Source organism: Talpa occidentalis, unplaced genomic scaffold, assembly GCF_014898055.3.
Source record: "Talpa occidentalis isolate TD23 unplaced genomic scaffold, MPIMG_talOcc4v2.1 talOcc4.10, whole genome shotgun sequence".
NCBI classification, from domain to species: Eukaryota; Metazoa; Chordata; class Mammalia; order Eulipotyphla; family Talpidae; genus Talpa; species Talpa occidentalis.
In genome coordinates this window covers 87,147,338-87,170,084 of record NW_023600993.1, presented here as the reverse complement: position 1 = coordinate 87,170,084, position 22,747 = coordinate 87,147,338, and the positions used below count along the sequence as shown (strand labels likewise).

The 22,747-nt window shown below is 50.6% G+C and overlaps 1 protein-coding gene across 5 annotated transcripts in view; it reads left to right on the top strand.

The window, feature by feature from the left end:
• Positions 1–22,747, top strand: part of EFCAB8 (EF-hand calcium binding domain 8) — a 53,417-nt gene that overhangs the window by 6,831 nt on the left and 23,839 nt on the right. For 4 of the 5 annotated variants that reach the window (XM_037496920.2, XM_037496876.2, XM_037496884.2 and 1 more), the window contains exons 3-10: positions 2,892–3,063; positions 10,674–10,792; positions 12,210–12,313; positions 14,668–14,803; positions 17,637–17,733; positions 19,072–19,156; positions 19,691–19,815; positions 21,315–21,394. In XM_037496920.2, the coding sequence (XP_037352817.1) occupies positions 2,940–3,063; positions 10,674–10,792; positions 12,210–12,313; positions 14,668–14,803; positions 17,637–17,733; positions 19,072–19,156; positions 19,691–19,815; positions 21,315–21,394 (870 nt within the window). In that variant the 5' untranslated portion in view covers positions 2,892–2,939. Of the gene's footprint in view, positions 1–2,891; positions 3,064–10,673; positions 10,793–12,205; positions 12,314–14,667; positions 14,804–17,636; positions 17,734–19,071; positions 19,157–19,690; positions 19,816–21,314; positions 21,395–22,747 lie in introns of those variants that run through there. The other variant, XM_037496914.2, reaches the window with a different exon arrangement.

Genomic DNA, 22,747 nt, shown 5'->3' with positions numbered 1-22,747 from the left:
ATAGAGATAATTAGTATAAATTAAATGAAGATAAATATGCCCTTGCTTTCAAAAAGCTTCCTCGGACACTTTTAATGTGAGGCTAGTTTGCTGGGACTTCACATGTTGAGGTGTCATTTAGGTTCAGCCCAGCTTGGCAGGGTGGGTGGGACGGAGCTGTCTTGCTGGTGAGGAAACGTGACTTGAGAAGTGATAGGACATGCCCAAGATACATTAGCCTGTGAGCAGGGAGCCCGGCAGAATTCTAATGCAGAGCTCCTGACACTTTGCTTTTTCCAGGGATGGTCATACACGGCATCATGCCACGCAGGCATGGCAGCTATGAATAGAGTTTGGGAGTGCAGAGGTGGCAGTGATGATTCTTTCCTGAAAGTTAGGGAAACTTAGAAGAGGTGCCATTTGAGCCAGACTGGGGAGCATGGGTGGGAGTTACCCCTCAGGGCTGCGGGCCCTTATGGTGCAGTGGGTGCAGTGTGAGCAAAGTTGGACTGCTTGCTGTGTTGGGGATGGTAGAGGGGAGTTGGTGTGCGGACCAGCGTGTGCCCATGGGAAGCCAATTTAGGGCTACATGGTAAAGGGCAGGGGATTGTCATGCTCAGGACTTGGGCGTGAGGGCACAGCCTGCACAGTGCCAGAGCCAGGGGTGTCACCATCAGATTTGCCTTCTAGAAAGGTGATTGGTGCCATGTTGGGAGAGGGGGAAGGGAGGCAAGACTCTGGTCATAGTTAGGGGGAGCCACTAGTGCTGCAGTGGCTGCGGATAGCTTCATAGTGCTGACTTAACCCCTTGGGCCTCAGCTTCATAGTGCTGACTTAACCCCTTGTGGCACCAGGGAGGCCCTCATCCTTCCTTTATTTATTTATTTATTTATTTATTTTTTTGTTATTTTTTTTTTCTTTTAAGATTTACTTATTTATTTATACAAGCCCTGGGTACAGTAGGAAGCTTGGGAGGGTGAGAGAGAATTCACCAGAGCCAGAGCAGGGAGCAGAACAGAGAGATTGACGAAATACACTGCTGAGGGGAGCAGCCGGCGTGGCAGGAGAGGTCTGCGCGCCATGTGGGACCCTCACTGGTGACCGGGGATTGAACTGGCGCTGCAGAGGCTGCGGGCAGCTTCGCAGCCCAGTGCTCAACCTCTGCACCACCAGGGAGGCCCTTATTTTATTTTGTTTAAGATTTATTTATTTATGCATACAAGAGCTGGGGTACAGGCCAGAGGTGTGGGGGGTGAAAGGATTCACCAGAGACAGAGTGGGGAACAGACCAGGCAGATCGACTGAAGTACACTGCTGAGGGGAGCAGCAGGCGAGTCAGGAGAGGTCTGCTGCGCCATGTGGGTAGCTCCCTCGCTGGCCCAGGGATCGAACTCGTGTTGCAGAGGCAGCAGACAGCCCCATAGGTTGCATCTTAACCCCTTGTGCCACCAGGGAGGCCTCCTTCCTTTTTTAATCGATTCTTACCCCCCATGTATTTCTGCTAGAGTTACTTTTTTCACGATTTTATATTTTTTAAGTAATAAGTCTAAAGTAAGCTTTTTTTTTTTAGTGAAAAGAGTCTAATATTTAATTAATAGTGATTTTTACATACTTGGTACCTAAGTTTAATTTTTCTTTATTTAGGGATATTTTACATGTCAAATATCAACGTGTTGCCTTATGCTTGAAGTTGGTAAAAGTTAAGAATACATTTGGGCCTCCCCGGTGGCACAGCGGTTGAGCGCTGGGTTGCGAGGCTGCCCGCAGCCTCCGCGGCGCCGGTTCGATCCCCGGCTGCTCCCCGGCCACCGGAGGAGGGTCCCACATGGCGCGCAGACCTCTCCTGCCGCCCGCTGCTCCCCTCAGCAGTGTACTTCGGTCCTTCTGCCTGCTCTGCTCCCCGCTCTGGCTCTGGTGAATTCTCTCACCCTCCAGCGCTTCTGACTGTACCCAGTGCTTGTATAAACAAAAACAAAACAAACAAATAAAATAAATAAATAAAACATGCCTCTAAAAAAAAAAAAAGAAAACCTAAAATATATTAAAAAAAAAAAAAAGAATACATTTATAAAAGATGTTCTCAGTTTGAGTCCTGGATTCTCTTTTGACATGTTAGCAATTTCAAGATTCTTTTTTTCTTGTAAAAACTTAAACTTTTTTCCACCTTGTATTTTGGATTTTTGAACCAGATTTTTTTTTTTTTTTAAATTTTCAAGGCCCAAAGCTCTCAGCATGTTAACGCTTAATGGTTATCCCACAGCCCGCACCTGAGTCTTTTTTGGGATGTTAGCCTGATGATCTGAGCCTTTGGTGATCTGAAACCTTGTTTAAGTGTCAAAATGAGTCACATGTAGGAGCTTTGCAGAGGCAGCCTGGAAGAGGGCTGGAAATGTGGGGCGGCTACTTGGAGAATCCAGGAGAGTGAGTAGGAGGGAGCTGAGAGACCCTGACAGGGGGTCTGCATGACTGTGATGTGTGCAGGTGCGCTGGTCCCACCCAAGTGGGATGTCTGAGCTGCTTGGGGCCAGATCTGATGGACTGGGGTAGCTGGAACTGGATTGCTTGTGGTCCTCAATTCAGACCACTAAAGATTTGAAACAATATCGTGTCCTGTTATGTGTAAAGTGGGACCTTGACTATGTCTGTTTACCTCACTTGAGCCTCAGTTGTGACAGCTCGAAAAGTAGAATAATAGTTACTCAAAGTCAGGAGAAGCAATCTAGATCTTTCTTGGTCTTCCTAGGTCTGCAAGTGATTAAGACTTTTTTGTGTGTGTCGCTTTGTAATACACCATAACAATATGCACCCTATCCACCCGGGGGGGCTTTCTTTAAATAAGATGTACATAAAAATGTTCAGTTCAGGAAATTAACCCTCTCAGTCCCTGGTTCTTGTCATCATATTTGTTCCAGCTACCCATCCCTGGCAGATTAAAGAACACGGAGGGTGTTATCTCCCCGATGCCATCCAAGACCACCTTAACTCAGAGCCAGACACGCAAACTCCAAGAGCCTCAGCTGTTTACTGAGCTAGACCTGAATGAGGTGGAGAAAATCTTTGTGACCGATGCTGACTCAACTGGAGGTAAAGATGCATTGAGGTCTCAGGCTCTGCGGCTTCTGCAAGGGGTGAGAGTCAGTGCCTGGGGCGTGTGGAGGGTTCAGATTTGCCAAACATTTTTGCATCTGGTGTCACCTTTAAAAGTCCTTTATATCGGGGGAGCAGCTGAGAGCCTGCGAAGCTGCCGGCGACCTCTGCGGCGCAGCGGTTCGATCCCCAGCTGCTCCCCGGCCACCGGAGGAGGGTCCCACATGGTGTGCAGACCTCTCCTGCCGCCCGCTGCTCCCCTCAGCAGTGTACTTCGGTCCTTCTGCCTGCTCTGCTCCCCGCTCTGGCTCTGGTGAATTCTCTCACCCTCCCGTGCTTCTGACTGTACCCAGTGCATGTATAAACAAAACAAACAAACAAACAAACAAATAAATAAATAAAAACATGCCTCTATAAATTAAAAAAAAAAATGTGTTAAAAAAAAAATAAAATAAAAGTCCTTTATCACTGTAAGCATGGTGGGCATATTGGAGGCTATTTAGTATCTAGAGGGAAAAAACCCAACTCAGACACCAAATAGTCACTGTCAGTACTTCGGTATCTCTTTAGCCAAACAATTTCTTTTTTTTTTTTTTAATTACATAAATAAGAACTTTATTTGCATACTTTTTTTTTTTAAAGATTTATTTATACATACAAGAGCCGGGGTACAGGCCAGATATGCGGGAGGGTGAGAGGATTCACCAGAGACAGAGTGGGGAGCAGAACAGACAGACTGACTGAAATACACTGCTGAGGGGAGCAGGGGTGAGATAGGAGAGGTCTGCTGTGCCATGTGGGTTGCTCCCTGGCCAGCCGAGATCGAACTCGTGCTGCAGACACTGAGGATTGCTTCATAGTGCGGTGCTTAACCCCTTGCGCTACCAGGGAGGCCCTGTATATTTACTTATAAACAATATCCTTAGTTTATTCACTTAAATACAACTTCATGTAATCAAAATTCTTAAAGGATTTGGTCAAACAATTTCCTATGTCGATTTATCATCTATTAGGTGGAACAGTAGTCCCATAAACTTAGTGGCTTCGACCACCACGTGCTTATTATCTCACGGTGTTCGTGGGTCTGGAGTCCAGGCTTTGCTTGCACCCCTGCTGGGGGCTCACGAGTCTGTAACTAAGGTGTCTGCAGGGGCTTGACCAGCAAGATATTACCTTCCAATCGGGTCTTGGAGCTGCAGGACCAAGGGTTTCCTTTCCTTTCTGTTGGCTGGTTCCTAGGGACGGAGATGCAGCAATCTCATCACCAGGCAGTCATGGGCACATCATCACCTCGGCCATATTCAATCAGTTAGAAGCCAGCCACATTCCCACCACACTCGAGGGGAGGGGATCGTAGGAGGACAAGAATGCCAGGAAGTGGACATCATGGGGTGGCCTCCAGTCTCTGCCACATGTGGCCATGACTTTCCCTGTCTGTGCTTGTACCGCCTGTGTGATTTCAGGCCCTTCTTGTTTTCCTAGCGTAAATAAATACCTTATGGGCTTTTCCATGTGGCTACGTGGCTACCGAGCCGTCTTACTATTGAGTGCACGTGCCCCTATATTTGACATCTAGGTTTTAGTGCATTTAAATAATGTTATGAACATCATCTTTGGGCAACAAGTTTTTTTCTCCCTTTAGAACTTAATTTTTCCCCTCGGCGTGATACATCAAATAATAACAAATAGGAATATTTGAATAATTGGGATACTTACAGGCATGTTTATTTCTAGCCACTAGGCTGTGAGCGCCAATGCTGGGGCTGTAACAATTCACCCCATCAATATTTTCTGAGTTTTACAGCCACTCTGAGGTGTGGCCAGAGAAGGGGAAGAGGCCTCCATTTCACCAGTGAGTGAAGGGAGGCCGAGGGGAGACAATTCGTGTCTGACCTGCAGCTGAGGTGGTTCCTAAGTGCACTTGGGCAGCCAGGAGTGGCCCCCTGCTGTCTTCCAAGAGGACCCTGACAGTGCCAACTTTGGCCATGATCTTTACTGTGTTTGTGCTTGTTTTGAATAGGTAATATGTTCACACCATTCAAAACTCTATAAGTGCTTTTCCCATGATTGGGCTCCCTTGGCCCAAGCCTGTGTGGCACAGTTCCATCCCTTCCGGCTGGCTGGCTGCTTGCAGCTTCCTGTGACCTTTACACACACAGGCGCACATCTGGCCTCCCCCCTCTTTCTTACACGCAGCGGCAGCGTGCTGTCAACAGTGCACTCCTTGCTTCCCCTGCCCCCAGCTTTATTGAGGTATAATTAGCAAATAAAATTGTTGTGTCTTCAAAGGGTACAGTGTGATAATTTGATATCTGTAAACACTGTGAAAAGATTCCCACGATTGTCTTCTTCCAGCCTTTGAAAAAAAATTGTAGCAAATTTCCGCTCTTGCTTTTTACCTAATATATCTTGGAGATCTCTTCATAGCAATGAAAAAAAGAGCTTCCTCCAAAAAAAAAGAAAAAAAGACCCAACCAAAAAAACTGACCATGGTTTTATTTTATTATTATTATTTTTTAAGATTTATTTATTTTTATACAAGAGCTGGGATACAGGCCAGAGGCGTGGGAGGATGAGAGGATTCACCAGAGACAGATCGGGGAGCAGAATAGGCAGGTGACCGAAATACACTGCTGAGGGGAGCAGCGGGCGCGACAGGAGAGGTCTGCTGTGCCATGTGGGAATCTCCCTGGCCACCAGGGAATGGAACCTGCACTTCAGAGGCTGCGGACAGCTTCACAGTGCTGCGCTCAACCCACGGCGCCACCAGGGAGGCCCACTGGCCATGGTTTTAAATGGAGGGAAGTTCACTGTTAGTTGATGTAGGATGAAGAAAATGGGATTATTTGTCTCTTACGGAAGTCTCTGGGCTGTGTGAGCTGGCAGCTGCTGGGAGGAGGCAAGAGGTGGAGCTGCTGGGGCCAAGGTCATGTCTGACCAAGAGGTTTCCTGGGCAGCAGAAGCCACTCTGTTTGGGGTGAAAGAAGCAGGTCAGGTGCAAAATTGAAGGAGGGTTCGGGTCCCATTTAGCACCCAGACTAGTAGCGTGAAGTCATGTTCACTTTGCTCAGTCTGGGGATAGAGCCCTTCCCAGCAGTGCGAGTGCAAGGACAGGCTCTCAGAGAAAGGAAGAGGGAAGACCTGGGCCTAAGAAGAGGATGGAGAGATGGAGGGTAGCAGGCAGGGGAAGAAAATGGACGCTGTAGTAGTGAAGAGTAGACATTTTTTGGCCTTCACTGTTCCAGTGAAGATTTACGTGCTGGGAAAATTGCTCTTAGTATGGGTCAGGGCTGAGAACTGATTTTTATTTTCCCAGTAATCCATGTTTTGCTTGTCTGAAAATGATTATAAATGTGGAATTAAAAATATTAGAGTTTATTGAATTTCACATTGGCTTGCCGATCCAAAAAGAAGTTTGTTTGCTGAGACTTCTGTTTCTGAAGATGCAGTTAGATTCCGAACAGTGGAAGTTTGGAAGTTGCACAGCCGGGTCCATTGGACCAGAACAAAGGTGCTGGAGTAAGCACTGGGGGAGAAGGACAATCTCGAAATTGTGATGGAGCGGGCACAGGATCTGCTTCCCAGGATGTGGTTCTGAGGCTTTTTCTGTTGGATCTGAGTGTGCTCACTTTTGACACATGATGACCAACAGAAAGGAAGAAATAAGGAAATGCATTACGGATGTAGAACAGAATGCCTTGACATTTAGGTATCAAGAAATTAAACCAGAAGCATGAAGTGTGGTTTTTGTGACAAAGTGCCCACATGATGAGCATGTACCTTTAGCTAAAGGTGCATAAAGTAAACTAGCAGGGGACGTACATGTTAGAAAAAAGACAGACATCTCTCACATGAGATTTAGAGACCTTGAGGGTCTTACCCTATTCACTCGGCCCCTGAATCCTTTAGAATTTTGTGTTCTTAACCAAAATGAGCCTGAGAGCTCAGAGAATGGTATGTGGAGACCAGGACCAGCGGATGAGGAATGTCAGCATGACACTGAGGGAGACTGTAATAGTTAATGAGGCCCATGGAATCACACGTATGGATTGTTTTGTCCTTGTCTTAGCTTTATATTATTAACTAGTTGGGAAAGAGGCTGGCTCAGTGGAGGTCACATCTCCACAGAGAATCACATGCCTGTTAAGAAATATTAATTCCTTGGACCGGGAAGGTGACAATTAGTACATTGCTTCAGGTAAATAAATGGCAACATGGTTATTTTAAGAATCAGTGTATAGTTCACCAAAAGTTCACCTTTACACCCAATACTTTCTAGTAATCAGAATTTACTTATGAGGGTGAAATCTCAGAGTCAGGGGAGAGCTACTGATGGGGGCCCTCTAACCAGCGTGGCACTTAGCTTCTGCCTTGGCCTTCCTGAGTAGACTCTGGTGGCTTACGTGCCCAGTGGATGCCCCCTTTCATCAGCAGACATTTTACCCAGCACTGTGAGCACCAGTGTGGGACAGAGCTTTGGGTTACAAAGCCCTTGCTGGGTCTTATTCAGAAGCCTGGGGCTTTGCTCACACAGACTTCACAACAGGCCCCAACAGAGCAGCTCTCTGACATGAGGCCTATATGCTTTCCTAGGCACCCCAGCCCCCCACACCTGCAACACCTCAGACACCAAAGTAAATGAAGGAAGCCCGCTGGTGGTAGCTCCCAATTTCCCCGGAGAGCTTCCTTGCAGCGCCCTCCCTCTGTCACCCTGTCCCCAGAGGGGCAGCCATGCCTGTGCTTATTTCACCCTGGAGGGCAGAGGGGAGGCTAGGAAACATCTTTTTTCCTAAATATTTTTGATATAACATATATTAAAATATAACTATATAAGAATGGAGGTAATGTAGTTAACCCCCATAACCCCACTTCTTGGCATTACAGACAAAGAAAAAGGGTGGGGGGGGGTGCAGGATGTCACTTGAAAACAGAAGTGTGTGTGGCTAGAAAATTCAGACAGCACAGAGAGCTGCAGACTGTGGGGTGGAAGCTTCTCCCCTCTTCTTCCTCCCCCAGCCCCCCCTTACAATCAAGGAAATAACCTCTACTTGCCAAGAGTTGGGGGAGGAGAGCCGTTCCAGTCAGGGAACAGTGCGGGAGAGGTGCAGGAGGCTCAAAGGTGTTGCCAGATGGAGGGAGAGGCGATTAGTGCCCTTGGCACCCTCTGAGAACTCCAGCAGTGGAGCGACAGGGAGGTGACCCTCACAGGCTACCCAGAGGGCAGCAGAGGTTATAATGGAGAGGTGGGCTGGCTTCCTGTTTCAAGTCTCAGCTGTGTCCTCTCCAGACCTCTGTGTCCTCATGTCCAAAACGAGGAGAATGAAAGTGCTCGTATTCTAGGACAATAGGATTTTTGTGAGATTGGGGGTGGCCTTGAGCCCTGCTCTCAGGTGAAGAGCTGACCTCTGAAGCCATGGGTGTCTGGTGGAGGTCACACCCTGAGTGAACACAGGTGAAGAAGGAAAACACAAAAGTAAATAATGACAACAAAGACATACATGAATTCAAAATTATCAAGGGAGCAGGCAAGTGCATCTTTTAAAGGAAATTCAAATATGAACTTTGGGTGTAGGGAAATATGGGGAGGGGCAAGGTGGAGCGGGCAGAGAGAAAATATTCTCCCAGAATTGGCTTTTGTGGTATAAGAAGATTGGTCTTCAAACTGGGATTTTTTAAAATAAGCATAGTCTTTTTAAAGTGCTTCCCAAACCCTCTGCAAATATTTGGACTTCTCGCGGTGGCCTGATGGCTGTGCACCGCTGGCTTCGCTCGGCCTCCCCTCCCACCCCGCCCCCTCAGTCTTGCTCCAGTCACAGCGTCCCCACAGTTTCTCACACCACCAAACACACCACCACCTCAGGCCCTTTGCACCATCTGGTTCCTTCCACAGGAGGCCGCCTGGGCTTCGAGGAGGTCCGGCTCCTCTGTCCTCCCTGATACTGCCCATTTCCACTCTAGCCTGTGATTGCTGAGCCAGGGCGGGCCTGGCCCTCCAGGACACCCGTCCCCAGAGTGTTTCTGAAGGCACGAGGCTGTGGCGGGGACGGAGCCGTGTGTGTCTCTTTATACTGACTACCTCACGGGGGTCACCATGGGTTGGGCACGGTGGTGCCCAAGGCAAACCCCACAGTCTGGCTACAGAGGCTACAGAGCTCTTCACCTATGCCCCGTTCCTCCTGAAACACCCAGCACCACAGCAGCAGTGATTACTGTTTGTTGCTACATTAAGCAACAGATGAAAGCCTGACCAAAGCACACCTTGCTAAAGAAGGAGCCATCTTGGAATATAGAGAAACATGCTAAGGGCCAGTCAGAACCAAATCAGTAATGAACTCTTAACATCTGACAGCAAAACTGAAGCAACCGGAAGGGGAGGGTAGCAGGGTGGGAGTAGCAGATTATTGGGGCACTGGTGGTGGACACGTGAAGATATGCACTTGTGGGGGTTTTTAACTGTAACTCCCAAATGTACAACGATGTAAACCAATTTTACCTCAATAAACATAGGAAGAAAAAAAAGCCTCCATCTTGCTTTTCCAAAGCATAACCAAAGGGGGTATGCCTTTGGAGCGATACTTTTTTTTTTTAAAGACTTTATTTATTTATGCATAGAAGAACTGGGGTACAGGCCAGAGGTGCGGGGTGGGGGGGTGAGAGAATTCACCAGAGACAGAGTGGGGAACAGAACAGGTAGATTGACTGAAATGCACTGCTGAGGCGAGCAGTGGGCGAAACAGGAGAGGTCTGCTGTGCCATGTGGGTTGCTCTTAACCCCTTGCACCACCGGGGAGGCCCTGGAGCGATACTTAATGGTCCCTCTGTGTGTGAGAGGGACCCGGGATGACCGTCCATGAGCATGGACAGAGCTGGAGGTCAGAAGACCTCTCTGCAGCCTTTACTGAGTAGACCCCTCTTGAAGGGAGCTGCTGTAGATCAAGTCCCCAGGCCCGCTCCTCTGGGGCTGCTGGTCCCACCCCACTGTCTGCTCCACCTTCTTTGGCTCCCCTGGGTGATTGCATGGCCTGACACCCCCGAGTGACCTCACTGAGTCAGCCAGCTCTGCATCTCAGGAGAGAATCTCTCCAGGGTTCCTCACGCTATTTCCAAGGGGAGCCCCTGGGCCCTCCAACTCAACATATTACTTTTATCCCAAAGTTTGCTGCCCTCTCCTGTGTTCCTGGAAGTTCCTCTTTTTTTTTTTTTTTTTTTTTTGTGGGACCCTCGCTGGTGGCCGGGGAACGAACCGGCGCTGCAGAGGCTGCGGGTAGCCTCGCAGCCCAGCGCTCAACCGCTGCGCCACCAAGGGAGGCCCACCTTTTCTTTTTTAAAATACAGTCTGCTTCCTCCTCTTTTCCATTTTTGGGGAGAGTTATCACCAGTTTTGTCAATGCCTGGTCCATCTTGTTCAGAAAAGAGCTCCCCTTTTCAGTAACGCCCGCCCCGCCCCGCCGCGGGTGGAAGGCATTCAGCCGGCGTTAACGAGCTAACGTTAGTGAGATGTCGGAGACCACCCCGCAACCGTGATGCTCTGTGTGTCCCCCCTCAACCCCCAGACACCACGAACACTGTGGCCAGTGATGCACTAGACAGTGTTCTCTCTTTTGAAGCCATGGACATGAAAACTTTCATTAATGGTATGAGGAAGATTCTGAGCAACCTGTCAGATGAGCTGCTGGAGGCGCTGTTTCTGAAGATCGACGCGGACTGCAAGGGCTCTGTGACGTGGGTGAGGAGCACGCCCTAAAGCCTGGGGAAGCTGGAGGCAGGAGGAGGGTGGCGCACCAGAAGAGCTTTTAGACGACTGACCATGGGGAGGCAGACACATCCGAAAGCCTCCTGGGGAACCTGGGGTGCCTGCTGGGTCAAGGGAACCCTCAATGTCTTTGAGGGGACCCTCCTGAGACACCTGTGAACTGGGATCATTGTGGCTCCTTCCCTTTCTGGGGTACAGGAGAGTATCTGACATGTGAGTGACCCCTGCGTGGTTCTCCCCCCTACCCTGTCCATCCCCCTCTTCATGGTCCCCCCCACTCCTCTATGGTCCTCTCCTGTCTTGCCCACCACCTCCCGCTGGGCTTAGGGCAGTCCAGCCAGGGCCACAACCACCTCCTGGCCCTGTGCAGTCACTCAGGAACAGGTAAACCTGGGACTGTTACATGCGAAAATGTCCAGGTTCTAGAGCATACTAATCACAACTCTTGTTTTTTTTCCCCTGGAGTATAAGTTTTCTATGATGAGCATATGTAGCATTTAAGAATGCAAAATACAGAAGAATGCAAAAGTACAGATAGAGTCTGCATACTGATACAGCCGTGATGACGGTAACAGGCACAGTGCTAAGCCCTTTGTGTATTACTTTAACCTCACGGAGATCGTCCGGGGTGGGTGGTGTTATTTACCTCCTTTTGGCAGATGGGAAATGGAGGGTTAGAGAAGCCAGGAAACGGAGGGTTAGAGAAGCCAGGGTTCCAGAGCTAGTGAGCGCTTGAGCGGGTCTTCAGGTCTAGAGTTTGCCTCAAGAGCCCAAGGGTTAACTGCGGCACCACACCCGCCCTCAGGCTGGACATACGTTCTGTTATTGGACCTTCTTTTGGTTTCCATTTCTTTATTATTCTGTTATTCTGCAATGAACAGGTTTGCATTCTCCTCTGCTCCTGAGCAATGGCAGACTTACTAGCTCCTTGTCTCTTGGTGTAGCTTCATATGGCGGCCTGTTCAGCCTCAGCCGTATTTTCGTGAGGCTGGTCAGTACTGTCTAGAGTTGTCCTAGCAGCCTGGCTTCGGGGTCTTCTCCAGCCGTGAGCTTGATATAGCAGCCGGGGCGGCTCCAATGTACTGCCATGCGCTCAGTCTTATTCTCCAGAGAGTGGCGGTGAGTAAAGGAATTTAAACGAGATGCGGGGAGTGAAGTGAGGTGAAGATATATTTAGCGTTACAGACACCCAGTAAGGAGGGAGGCGCTGCTATGTGCTGTGGGCAAGAGCCCTTCAGATATTCCAGGTTTAAGAATAGTTCTGTGGCTTCTGAGCCCCTTGGAAGGAGCTGGGAAGAGATGGGGGGCCACCGGAAGCCAGGCCTGGCTTCCCCAAACCCAAAGCTCAGACCGTTTGGCCGACGCCTTCCGTCCTTCCTTCCCGAGGCAGGAGAAGTACGTGGATTACATGATGCGGGAGTTCCAAGGAAAAGAGAAGATGGCACAGAGCCAGTATCGCCTGCGCTTTCAGCTCCCCATGAGGATCATCCACCTGTAAGGACCCTCTCCCTGAACTGAAGGAGTGTGCTTAAACAAGACGAGGGCCATCTGCAGTGAGCGCCCCTTCCTCTACCCCAGAGCCACTTTTGTTGGGGGTCATGAAAGGTCTGGCACCAGGCCTGGTGCTTGATAGTTTATAGCTCGTTTCAGCCTCAAAACCTTGGATGTGGGGGTAAGCATGGCGGGAGCCCATATACAGACAAGGAAACAGGCTCTGAGAGGTCACATGAAAGTGGTGGCTTATTCTGTTTGACAGTCCCTATCCCCAAGCATGGCGCACAGCTCCTGCTGCTTCCTCTCACAGCTGCTGCTGAGTGCGTCTGGGGGCTTGTCCACAGGGCACAGATGGCTCACACAGAAGGGACAGGTGACAGAGCATACAAGCCATTGCAGGAAACAGCTCTTCTCCCGCACGCCAGGCCCAAAAGGGGCAGTCCACCACTCCAGAGCATGCGGCCTGTCCCTGCCTTGACCTTTGGCTGACCCTGCCTGCTCTCTCCTCCATGTGGCTCCTCCCAGACTGGTCCCCTGGACCTTCACCTTGACCTGTCTCTAGGCCATGATCCTGACTGCACCCACCCCTCTAAACTCCCTGAAAATGGGGAATTCTCCAGGGATCGCCTCAGGCCTCTTGAGCTGGCTAACCCTAGCCTCCCGGCTCCTTTTCCCGAGCCTGGGTTTGGGCACTGGCTGGCTGCCCGGTGCAGGTGGCTGGGGCTGGGGAGCCAGGTTCTGTGATACAAGGTGACTGCCTACCTTTGTTTCCAGCCTGGTTGGGAGGGGTTGTGGGTGGGTCTGCCCTCAGGGGGCCACACCTAGAGCAGACCGCAAGTTTATAATAGAGTGGGTGGCTTAATGAAAACCACAAAAGGGCACTTAACAATTTTTTGGGTCAAGAATAAATTGAGGACTAGCCAATAAATATGAATGATGATTTTATACGTTTTGACATGAAAACTTGGCTTGTTATAGCCAAGCCTTCCCTGGCTTTTCCATTTTTCTTGAGACATTTAGATTCCCAAGATTGCTTAAAGGGTCTGAACCAAGAATGCCAAGAAACTTGCCCCTATTTTCTCCTTATTTGCTCAGTCCACCACCCACAGAGCATTTCCAATCTGGCAGAGAAAACAGCCAAATAATATTTAATTATCCTCATGAAAGAGTACCTTTTAAAAATTGACTCACCTTTCTTGAGCCTGGGCTGAGCTCCCCAAATGCAGCATTTCCTTGATCCCCACTCCATCTGAGGAGGTGGCAGGGCCATCATCATGTAGAAGAAACCAAGACTCGCAGAGGTGATATTTCCCTTGGGGCCTGTCCGCTTGTCATTGCCCTCAACTGTGGAGTCTTGGCCTCTATCCCTGTCTCTTGGCCCTGAGGTGGAATTGGAGGTGATAATGCTCAGGGAATGACTGAGACTCTTCACAGAGCAGTAGGCTTAAGGCAGGGAGAGTACCGAGACACCACTCCCACTCTCCTCTGTGAAGACTGTAACAGTAGAATTTCACAGTGACCCTTGAGCTCTGGGTAAGGTCGTATCCACACCAACATTGGGAAAGTTTCTGCTGGAGAAGGGATTGGAGTGCTTGGGTGAGGTAACTTTACCTGCCCTGCAAGGGTTAAAGCACATGCACATCAAGCATGAGAGTGTGGGCTGTGTTGTGTATGGGTGTCAAAATGTGGTGCCCAAGATGGCCGACTTGGCCAACTTTGGTGCAGGAAGGTAGGAGGTAGCATTGCGACTTGCCAGGAAGGCTGAGCGGTGAGGCCAGGCCTCTGTGAGGCCAGGCCTGCCCCAGGAACTGCTTTCTGTGCTCAGAACCTGTCCATGGAGTTGAAGAGTTGCGTGTCTGTGCTTTGGTTTCTCACTGTTCGCTTACTCACTATTATCTGACTTTTGGGCCCTGGTTCCTGCTCACCCCAGAGTGCTACAGCAGTTGTTGGAAACTTATTTCGGTTTCCCATCACAGGCAGGCCCCACTCCACTTCCCTTCTGTGGGCCATTATTCCTATAAAAGAAGGTTTGCAAAAACCTCTGAATTTCCACTGACCCATCCCATCATGAGGAAGTGACTGGCTTTTTCATGGGATAAGCTCACAGCTTCTGGCGCCCCCCTCACGTAGCATCAGACTTGGGTCTTATATTCTCTTGGCCACCAGTGATGATGGTAGCAATTCCCATGGAGAAGGAGGAAGGCAGAGTCCCCCACGTCACAGGGCCTGTGCCAATTTCTCAGTGGGGTGTGTGTGTATGTGTGAAGCTCTTGCTTGCTTTTGCCTTTCCTCTTCTGTGCACATTGTTCTGTGTTCCCTGCTCCCCCACTTCTCTCTCTCTTTGCCTCCCATAGGAACCACAGCTGTGAGGTGGTGAAAGTGCAGTTCTTAACTCAGCGATATAAGAAGACTGGGTATTTCGTGACTGTCACCAAGGACGGGACACTGCAGATCTGGTCTGAGTCCTTCTTACTGATCAACTCTTTTAAGGTGAGGGATCCACACGTAGAGCACCCTGGTAGTGAAGGTGACCCCGATCCTGAGGGCTCGTTCTTGGGCTTGTCGTCTAAGCAGCCTGCATGTACAGTCACAGCTCCTGGCTCTGCTGTGGACCTTGAGTCTCACATTTTTATTCTCTAAGTAGGCTTCCTCAAACTCAGTTTGTCCCTGTAGCCCTCTGTGCCCACCAGGATTTCTTTTCCTGTGTTCCATCTCAGGAACCATGGCTACTGTGCTAGAAATTAGCCTCTTTTCTTTCCCCATCACATCCACTCCATCACCAGGTTGTGCCAACTCAACCCTTTGCTTGAACCAAGTAGGAAATTAGAGCGGTTGAGAGCATGTGTTCTGGATTCCACCTATCACCTTCTGTGACCTTGGCCAAGTTATTGGTTAGCTCTTTGTGCCTCAGTTTCCTCATCTGTCCAAATGGGACTAATAATAATACCTCCTTGCTGGGCTGTGGGAGGATTTAATGACATAATGCATGGCTGGTGCTTGGAGCAGGCAGCCCCCAGCAAGTCCTTGAGCAATATAAGCTGACATCACTGTCTTTGTGCTCTCAGCTCCCAGCCAGGGCAATAAATGAGAAAACACACAGGAAAACCCTCTGTACTTGGTGTTGCCAGCCAACCCCAAATCCTCTAGCACACGAGAAAGGCACAAGTCTCCAGAGAAGAAAGGCTTATTGAGAATGAGGCCAGCAGCGGGCAGGCTTTGATGAGCATGCAGGCTTTGATGAGCCTTGTGTAAATGCAGAGGGCATCATAGTAGCTTCAGGGGTCATCCCTTGGGTGGGAGAGTTCTGGATCATTCCTCTACCTCCAGTTGCCTGGGGAGGGAACTAAGGACTGTGGTGGGCCACGACTCTCCTGGGTGTGTGTGGTTGCCTAAGCCAGAGGACGAATAATACCTGTGTTCCTGAGACCAGGGATTCCAGCACACTCCACTCTATTTCCTCTGTGCATTTATTTAGTGATGGTGGGGGTGAGGGTGGGAGTGCTCATTATAGCCTGAACTTCTGGTTGTGTCTGTTACACAGGCCCCTCAATACCCATCATGAGCCAAAGCGTGGGAGGGCCAAAGAAGACAGAGGAAGCTCCCCTGGAAGGCCCAGCAGACCTGGCTTTCTCCCTGCAGGGGCTGCTTGGACAAGTAGATGTTCTCCAGTGTGAGCTGCCAAGCACCCTCTGCAAACACCCACTGCAAGCCCCTGGTCATGCAGGTGGATAGCCCCAAGGCTTGGGGTGGGGCCAGGGCTTTAATTCCCAGCTGCAACCCTGGGCAAGTCACAGAATGCCTTAGGGCCCTGTTTCTTTTCTTAACAAGGGGGTGATGAGTGTTACCATCACTTCCATTGTGTGTGGTTTAGAGGCCTGAGGGGGCCCTGGCCAATTTTCCTCACTACTCTAGCCTTCTGGGGGGGCCCTGAGCATGCACAGGCCTCTCTAGTCCTGGTGTCCTGAGTGCTGATGGCAAAGCCTCCCTCCTGTGCCTGTCTTCCTCATCCCTTCTGAATATTCACTTAGACGAACTGTCTGAAAATCCAGGAGCTGGGGCTGCAAGTGCAGGCTGCTTAGACCATGGACCCTGAAAACGAGAACCCTTCTGCAGATTGCACTCCTGTCTGCAGACTTCTGTTCAGGGCCTGTGGTGTTATTCTGGAGCAAAATACAAGTTATTTAGCTGATCATCCCAACCCATTCCCCATCTTCTCCAGCCCACAGACTGTCAAGCTGGCCTTCTCTTTTCCTTGACCATAGCAGCTCATTTTTGCTCATAGGCCTTTGCTCAAGGTAGGGTCCCCTGCCTGGAATAATAACAGCTCAAATTCCATCTGCCTGAGTGTGCTGTCTGCGAGTGTAGCGTAGGCTGGTATCAGAGCATGGGTGGGGGGCACCCATGCCTGGGTAGCACACCAGACGCTTTAGCTTTCACAATTCCTTTTTGTTCCTCACGACCTGGCAGGATAGATTCTTGTTAATAAGCGGCTTTGACTGGTGACACCCACAGATGGTAAACAAGAATCAGACAAAATAGACATAGAAATATGGCTACCATGTTACATGTCCAAGACAGCACAATGAAACAAGAAGATTCAGACATGCAGAGGGACAGAGAGGGGAAAGGAGTCTTCCACTCACCAACCCCAGTTCTTCTCCCAGAAGGCAACTGCTAGATCAGTTTTGGGGCTCTAGCTAGAGTGGGTAGCATATTGCAATGTTGCTTTCTATCTTGCCTTTTTACTTAATGAAAGACTTTGGCATGCACACTCTACAGCATGCACACTCCTGTTCCTAATGTCTGGGCGGTGTCTGAGGTGTGGGTTCATAGAAGACCTCCCAGCCTTGCTTACACTTCCCATGAGTACATGTGAACACATCTATCCATGCAACTGGGAAATAGATCCTGAATACTAGCCCATTTAAGATTTTGATGAGCTTGTTAAACTGCTCTAGAAAGGATTTGTGAGGATGGGTGTTCTTTTTTTTTTTTTTTTGTGGGACCCTCGCCGGCGGCCGGGGAACGAACCAGTACTGCAGAGGCTGGCGGGCAGCCTCGCAGCCCAGCGCTCAACTGCTGCACCACCAGGGGAGGCCCAGTTTGGGTGTTCTTTAGCCCATTTTACAGATGCAGGAAGTTAGGGAGTTTATACAAGTCCCCATCATAAGTGGCTTTGATGGTGCTGGGATCCATACCAGGTCTTTGTTTGGATCCAGGGTCTTGGGTGGCAGGAGAAGGCTAATGGGGGCCCTGCGCTCCCGATGTGCTCTCCTGGGCCAGATACCCAGTCCAGGTCTCCTCTGTTCCTTCTCTTAACCAGATCCAGCGGTTTCACAGCCAGCCAATGTGGGTTATGGACATGGTGTGTCTCCACAACATGAACCTGGTTGCTGTTGCATCTACAGACCAGAAGATAGGTGAGTCACTGGCAGCAGCTCAGGCCTGTGCTCAGCCATTGGAAGCTAGGCATTTGCACTTGCGGAGATATGGCACCGTGCCAACTGAGTGTAGATTAGAGCTCTCTGGGAGTGTTGCCTGGTGATAGATAGTGAAGCTGCTCATTGTCACTGGAGACCACTTAAAATAGCGCCAAGATGGGGCACACAGGTCATTGTGGGTTCTCACCCATGCCCTGACAATTGCAAGACTGTTCAGGCTCAGGGTACAACAATGGGGCTTATTGAACAAACAGGAGGTTGGAAAAAAGGAAAGAGTTTCTAAGGCTACAAGTGGCCAGCTGCCTAGCCCCGATACTGTTCACAGTGTCCAGTAGTCTTAGACAAAACCACTTGTGCAAAATGGTGCTATCCCATCAACAAGGTCCTGGAGCTGCTTATATCCTCTTCAGGGTCCCCACCCAACAAGCCTGATTGGATTGTTTTTCAATCCTAGCTTTGATTGGTGCCAGTTAAACACCAGTCAGCTCATTCCATTTTCAATCCACATAATAGCTCACGGATTTGAATGACAACTGGGGAGCTCAAACTTGATTGGTCTAATGAGCTCAAACCTGATTGGTCCATTCACAATCCCAGTACCAGACACAGAAGGGAAAACTCTGGTGCCCGTCCAGACCTAACCGGCACTTAGAGCAGGGCAGGCTTGTGGGCTGATGGGCTCTGGGGAGCCACGGCCAGAGCTGGCCTCTGTGGGACCAAAGACACACTGCACTGAGCACCCCTCAATGGGGCTGTGTATAACAATGCAGGGAGTCCTGCAGCAGTGCTGGGACATGGGTCCTAGTGGCCAAGGGCAGGCTGCTATTGGAAGCTCATGTTTGCCTGGCATGCTGCAGGCCTCTCTCCTTGAAGCTTCAGGGAGTCACAGTACCCAGTTATCCTAGTGGGGCCCAGTGCTGCTCCCAGCAGCCCCAAAACAGGGACTGTGAGACTTGGGGATTGCTTCTACTTCAGGAGCCCCAGGGCCGGCTTGCTCTGGAGTAGTGGCCACTGCTGCTACAGCCTCTGCCCATTGTTGGGGTGGCCTGGGACTGCCCGCAGACAGTGGATGCTGGGGTTGGTTGTCAGAGGAGTTCCAGTGGGGCTGCTTGCACTGGGAATGGCAGGTGGGGAAATGCCTGCCTCCATCAGAGCAGCTGCTGCTGCTGTTGAACAGGCTGGCTGAGCAGAGGCCAGAGGAGAGGCTGGCTTTGGCTTGGCACCAACAAAGGCACATGCCCCACTGCTCAGGCACAAGCTGTGGGAATCCTGTTTAATTCTGAGGCCTGGGACACATCTCTTCTGTCTCTTCCCTAGAGTTCTTTGACATTAGTAAGCACAGATGTGACCGGGTCTTCACCTTCGTGGACCTGGACAGCTGTGTGCTGGTCATGGACTACTGGTGAGTCCTGTGGGAGACTGGCATCTTGGTAGCAGCTACATGACTTGGTGGGGTTGGGACCCCCCAAAAGCCTCTCTGGAAACAGCCCTGTAAAGAGTCTTCCCTCCTGGCTGCTTCTCTCGGGTCCACCTTTCACAATCATTCAGACTTTGGAGTCATCAGGGCCCCCTTCCACGTCCTCTCCTTGCAAGTCAGCAAGGATACCCTGGCAGAGGCTGGTCTCACTGGGGCGCCCACTGGGAATGCCTCAGTCCATTAGTAGGGGTCACTTGACAAAGAGCAGCTGGAGGAACAGGGGTTCTTTTATTTTGGGTTAAAAACAGTACTGGTTTCTTTTGGACCTGGTTCACCTGTGGCCTGAATCTGGGTGGTGGGGTCCATGCTTGGCAGATGTTGAGGGTAAGGGCAGAAAGTTGTGAGGCATCTGTTCCCACACCCAGGGTGGAGGAAGGTGCAGAGTCCAGGAAGGGTGGAGGACTGCGACGGATGAGCCCAGCCAGCTCCACAGCCCTGTGTGTGTCTCCATCTCCCCAGGTCTGACTATCGCAGAGGTGTGTTCTGCTACGGGGACACCAAAGGCAATGTCATCATCTTCATCTCTGACAGTGTGAACAACGGGCTGTTCAACCCCCACTTCTTCCCCAGGGCCTCCAAATGGGGTAGCTAAGACTCTGGGGAGGGGGTGGAGACTGCCCTGCCCCAAGAGACCTTTCATGCTCCCCGCCTCCCTGTCTGGAAGCCTCGAGAAGCCTGGCTCCCTCAGCTCAGGCAGCCGAGCTCTGCATGCTCAGCTCCAGGGGTCTGCGGGAGAGAAGGTCAACCCAGGTGGGAGGCTGTGCAGCTGAGGGCTGTGGGGGGTGCTTCAGGACCCTCCTCATCTTGGGAGATGTACCCATGCCAGCTGTGTGACCAGTGGTGATCACTCGCCCCCTCTCAGCCTGGGGGGAGAGTGCTAATTTGCACCTGCTTATGAGGAGGGCTTGTTCTCTTTGGCTGAGAGCCACCCCTGGGTGGTGGGAGGAGGAGGTAGGGAGTTTGCCAGAATGGTGGGCTCTGCGGGTCTGGAGGAAAGCTCGACTCCGCAGCATGTGAATAAATGCAGGGATTTCTGTTGAGCTCTCTGTGCCTAGTGCTTTGGGTAATTGCCTCCTACGGTCCCCCACCCGCGGCCAGGAGCAAGCTGCTGTTGTCATGGTCCACTTTGTGAGGCACTTATAGGTGCCTGGCAACTTCCTCTCTCACCCTGCCCTGGCTCGCCCGGCCTAGTGGGACAGAAGGTGGGCAAACTGCCCCGTGCACAGCCTGCCGGGATCTAGTGACCTTGAGTAACAATCCCCCTTGGGGCTTTCTTTTCAAGCTTCCGCCTGCCCTGCAAGATGGGGTTGGTAACTCTGTAGCGGCAAAAGGGTTGATATAAGCCCTCAGACCCTCTCTCTCTTTTCTCCCTTTTACCTGGGAGTTTCCTCGGACCTGAGTCCCCACTCTGTCCTTCTGACCTACCTGCTTAAACCCTGCTCTGGAGGTTGGCCCATGCCTGGCCCCTGGTCCGCAGGTTCTGCTGTGTCCCCGCCCCTCAGCTCGTGCCTGACTGTGCTTCTCTGGGGAACTCAGCTGCCCCCGAGGGTGGTTTCTGTGCTGGGGCACTCCCAGTCCGCTGTGCTTAGTGCAGGTGCTCCAGGCGTGCTTGGTTTTTGATGCAAGCCTGCAGCCTCTTCTTGAAACTGTTTGCTGGACGAGGGGGCATGGGTGTGAATGAAGCATGGCAAAGTCCCCCGTGGTTACTTTCAGAATGAGAGCGCCGAGGGCCTCAGCTCATTCTCCACCCCTGGTCAGTGGAAATTCCTCGTGGAGAATCAACTTATTTAGATTGCAGCTGCTGGGGAGAGTGAGGGGCCCCAAACTCTGGTTTGAACTTTGCCAAGGGCTGGCAGGGGGCCCTTGGGCAGTGGTGCTCATCTGCCGGGCCTGTGGTCTGGGTGTTGAGTCCATCCCTCTGAACTCACCAGGACGCAGCAAGGCTCGACAAGCGTGTACTGATAGATGGGCGTCACTCAGCTACATAGTCGTTGAGAACTAATTTAAGTTGCCCTCTGAAGTTTGACCTGTCTGGCAAAAGGGAAGAGCTGGGGACCCAGGCCTTGGTTTTCTCCCCAATCAGGTCACAGTCAGTGGTTCACAGTTTCCGTGCAGAAGCTCCTGAGTGAGATGTCCCCCTTGTTTAGAAGTTACCGACTGAAGGTAAGCCATCTGTCCTTAGCCTGTTAGCATGGCCACGCTCTTGACACGTCACCACTCGAAAATAAAGCACAGAGTGGATTTGCCCCTGGAGACAGCCTTAGACCTCGGGGCTTGGTCTGCGGGAACTTAGTTGAGGCAGCTCAGTTCTGCTCCCTTCTGCCAGCACAATCCTTATCTGGATCCCAAGCGCGGCTCGCGTCTCTCTCTGTCTGTATCCTCAGCCCCCACCTAGCACGTACCACCAGTCCCCTGGATGACTGCGGTGGCTTTGGGCTGTCTTCCTACTTTCTTTCTCCTCGCAGTGCTTTTTCTATCCAGCAGCTAGAGGAATTATGATCTAGAGATACAATCATATCCCTCCTTTGCTCAAAACTCCCCTGTAACTTATCATGTCTGAACAAAATTTCTCCCCATCTCAGGACCTGAGATGACCTGTCCCCTTACTTGTTCCCGCTCTTGCTTTCTCCTTGTTTACTCTGCGGCAGGCAACCTTCTCTGAACACACCAGCCCTTTCCTACCTCAGGACCTTGGCACATACTCTTCCTTCAGGCTGCTGTGCTCCACCCCCTGTGCATCCTCCAGGTTCCTAGTCAATGACTCTAGAATAGCCTTTCTGCCTGCCCTGCCTTTCTGCCTTCACCCTGCAGTGCTTAGAGGAATCTGACACCAACTAGGTGTTTTTTCCTATCAATTCTCGGACATCAGCTGGGTGTCCTACAGTCAAACTCAGTTCTGACACTCCCTACCCAGAGCTAGAGATAGCGTCAGATTCCACAGGTTAGGGGCTCAGCCCCACAGGACTGCCCCTCTTCAGATGCCAGTCCCAAGTCCGGGTTGTTACCTCTGCTTCTGAACAACTGGTTATAAATCAGAGGTTCTCATGACCCCCCTCCTCATGTTTGATTAATCTGCTCAAGCAGCTCACAGAACTCGGAGAAACATTTTACTTACTAGATCACTGTCTTATAAAAGAATTCATGAACAGCCAGCTGGGAGAGATGCCAGGGTGGAGTATGGGGTGATTAATGTTCCAGTTTCCTTGCTTCTAATTGGTCTGTTCAGGTTTTCTCTTCCTTCCTGATTCAATCTCAGAAGTTTGTATATTTCTAAGAATTTGTCCATTTCTTCTAGTTTATCTATGTATTGGTGCAAAGATGGTCACAGTGGTCTCCTACTACGACCCTCTATATTTCAAAGATATTTCTTGGGATCTCTCCTCTTTTGTTTCTGATTCTCTTTGTTACAGGCCAGGATGAGGGGCACCCCAAGACCCCCAAACCTGCCCACTCTAAATAGGTTCTGCCATCTGCTGCATTAAGACAAAACATACTCTAGTGCTTAAGACCTTTAAT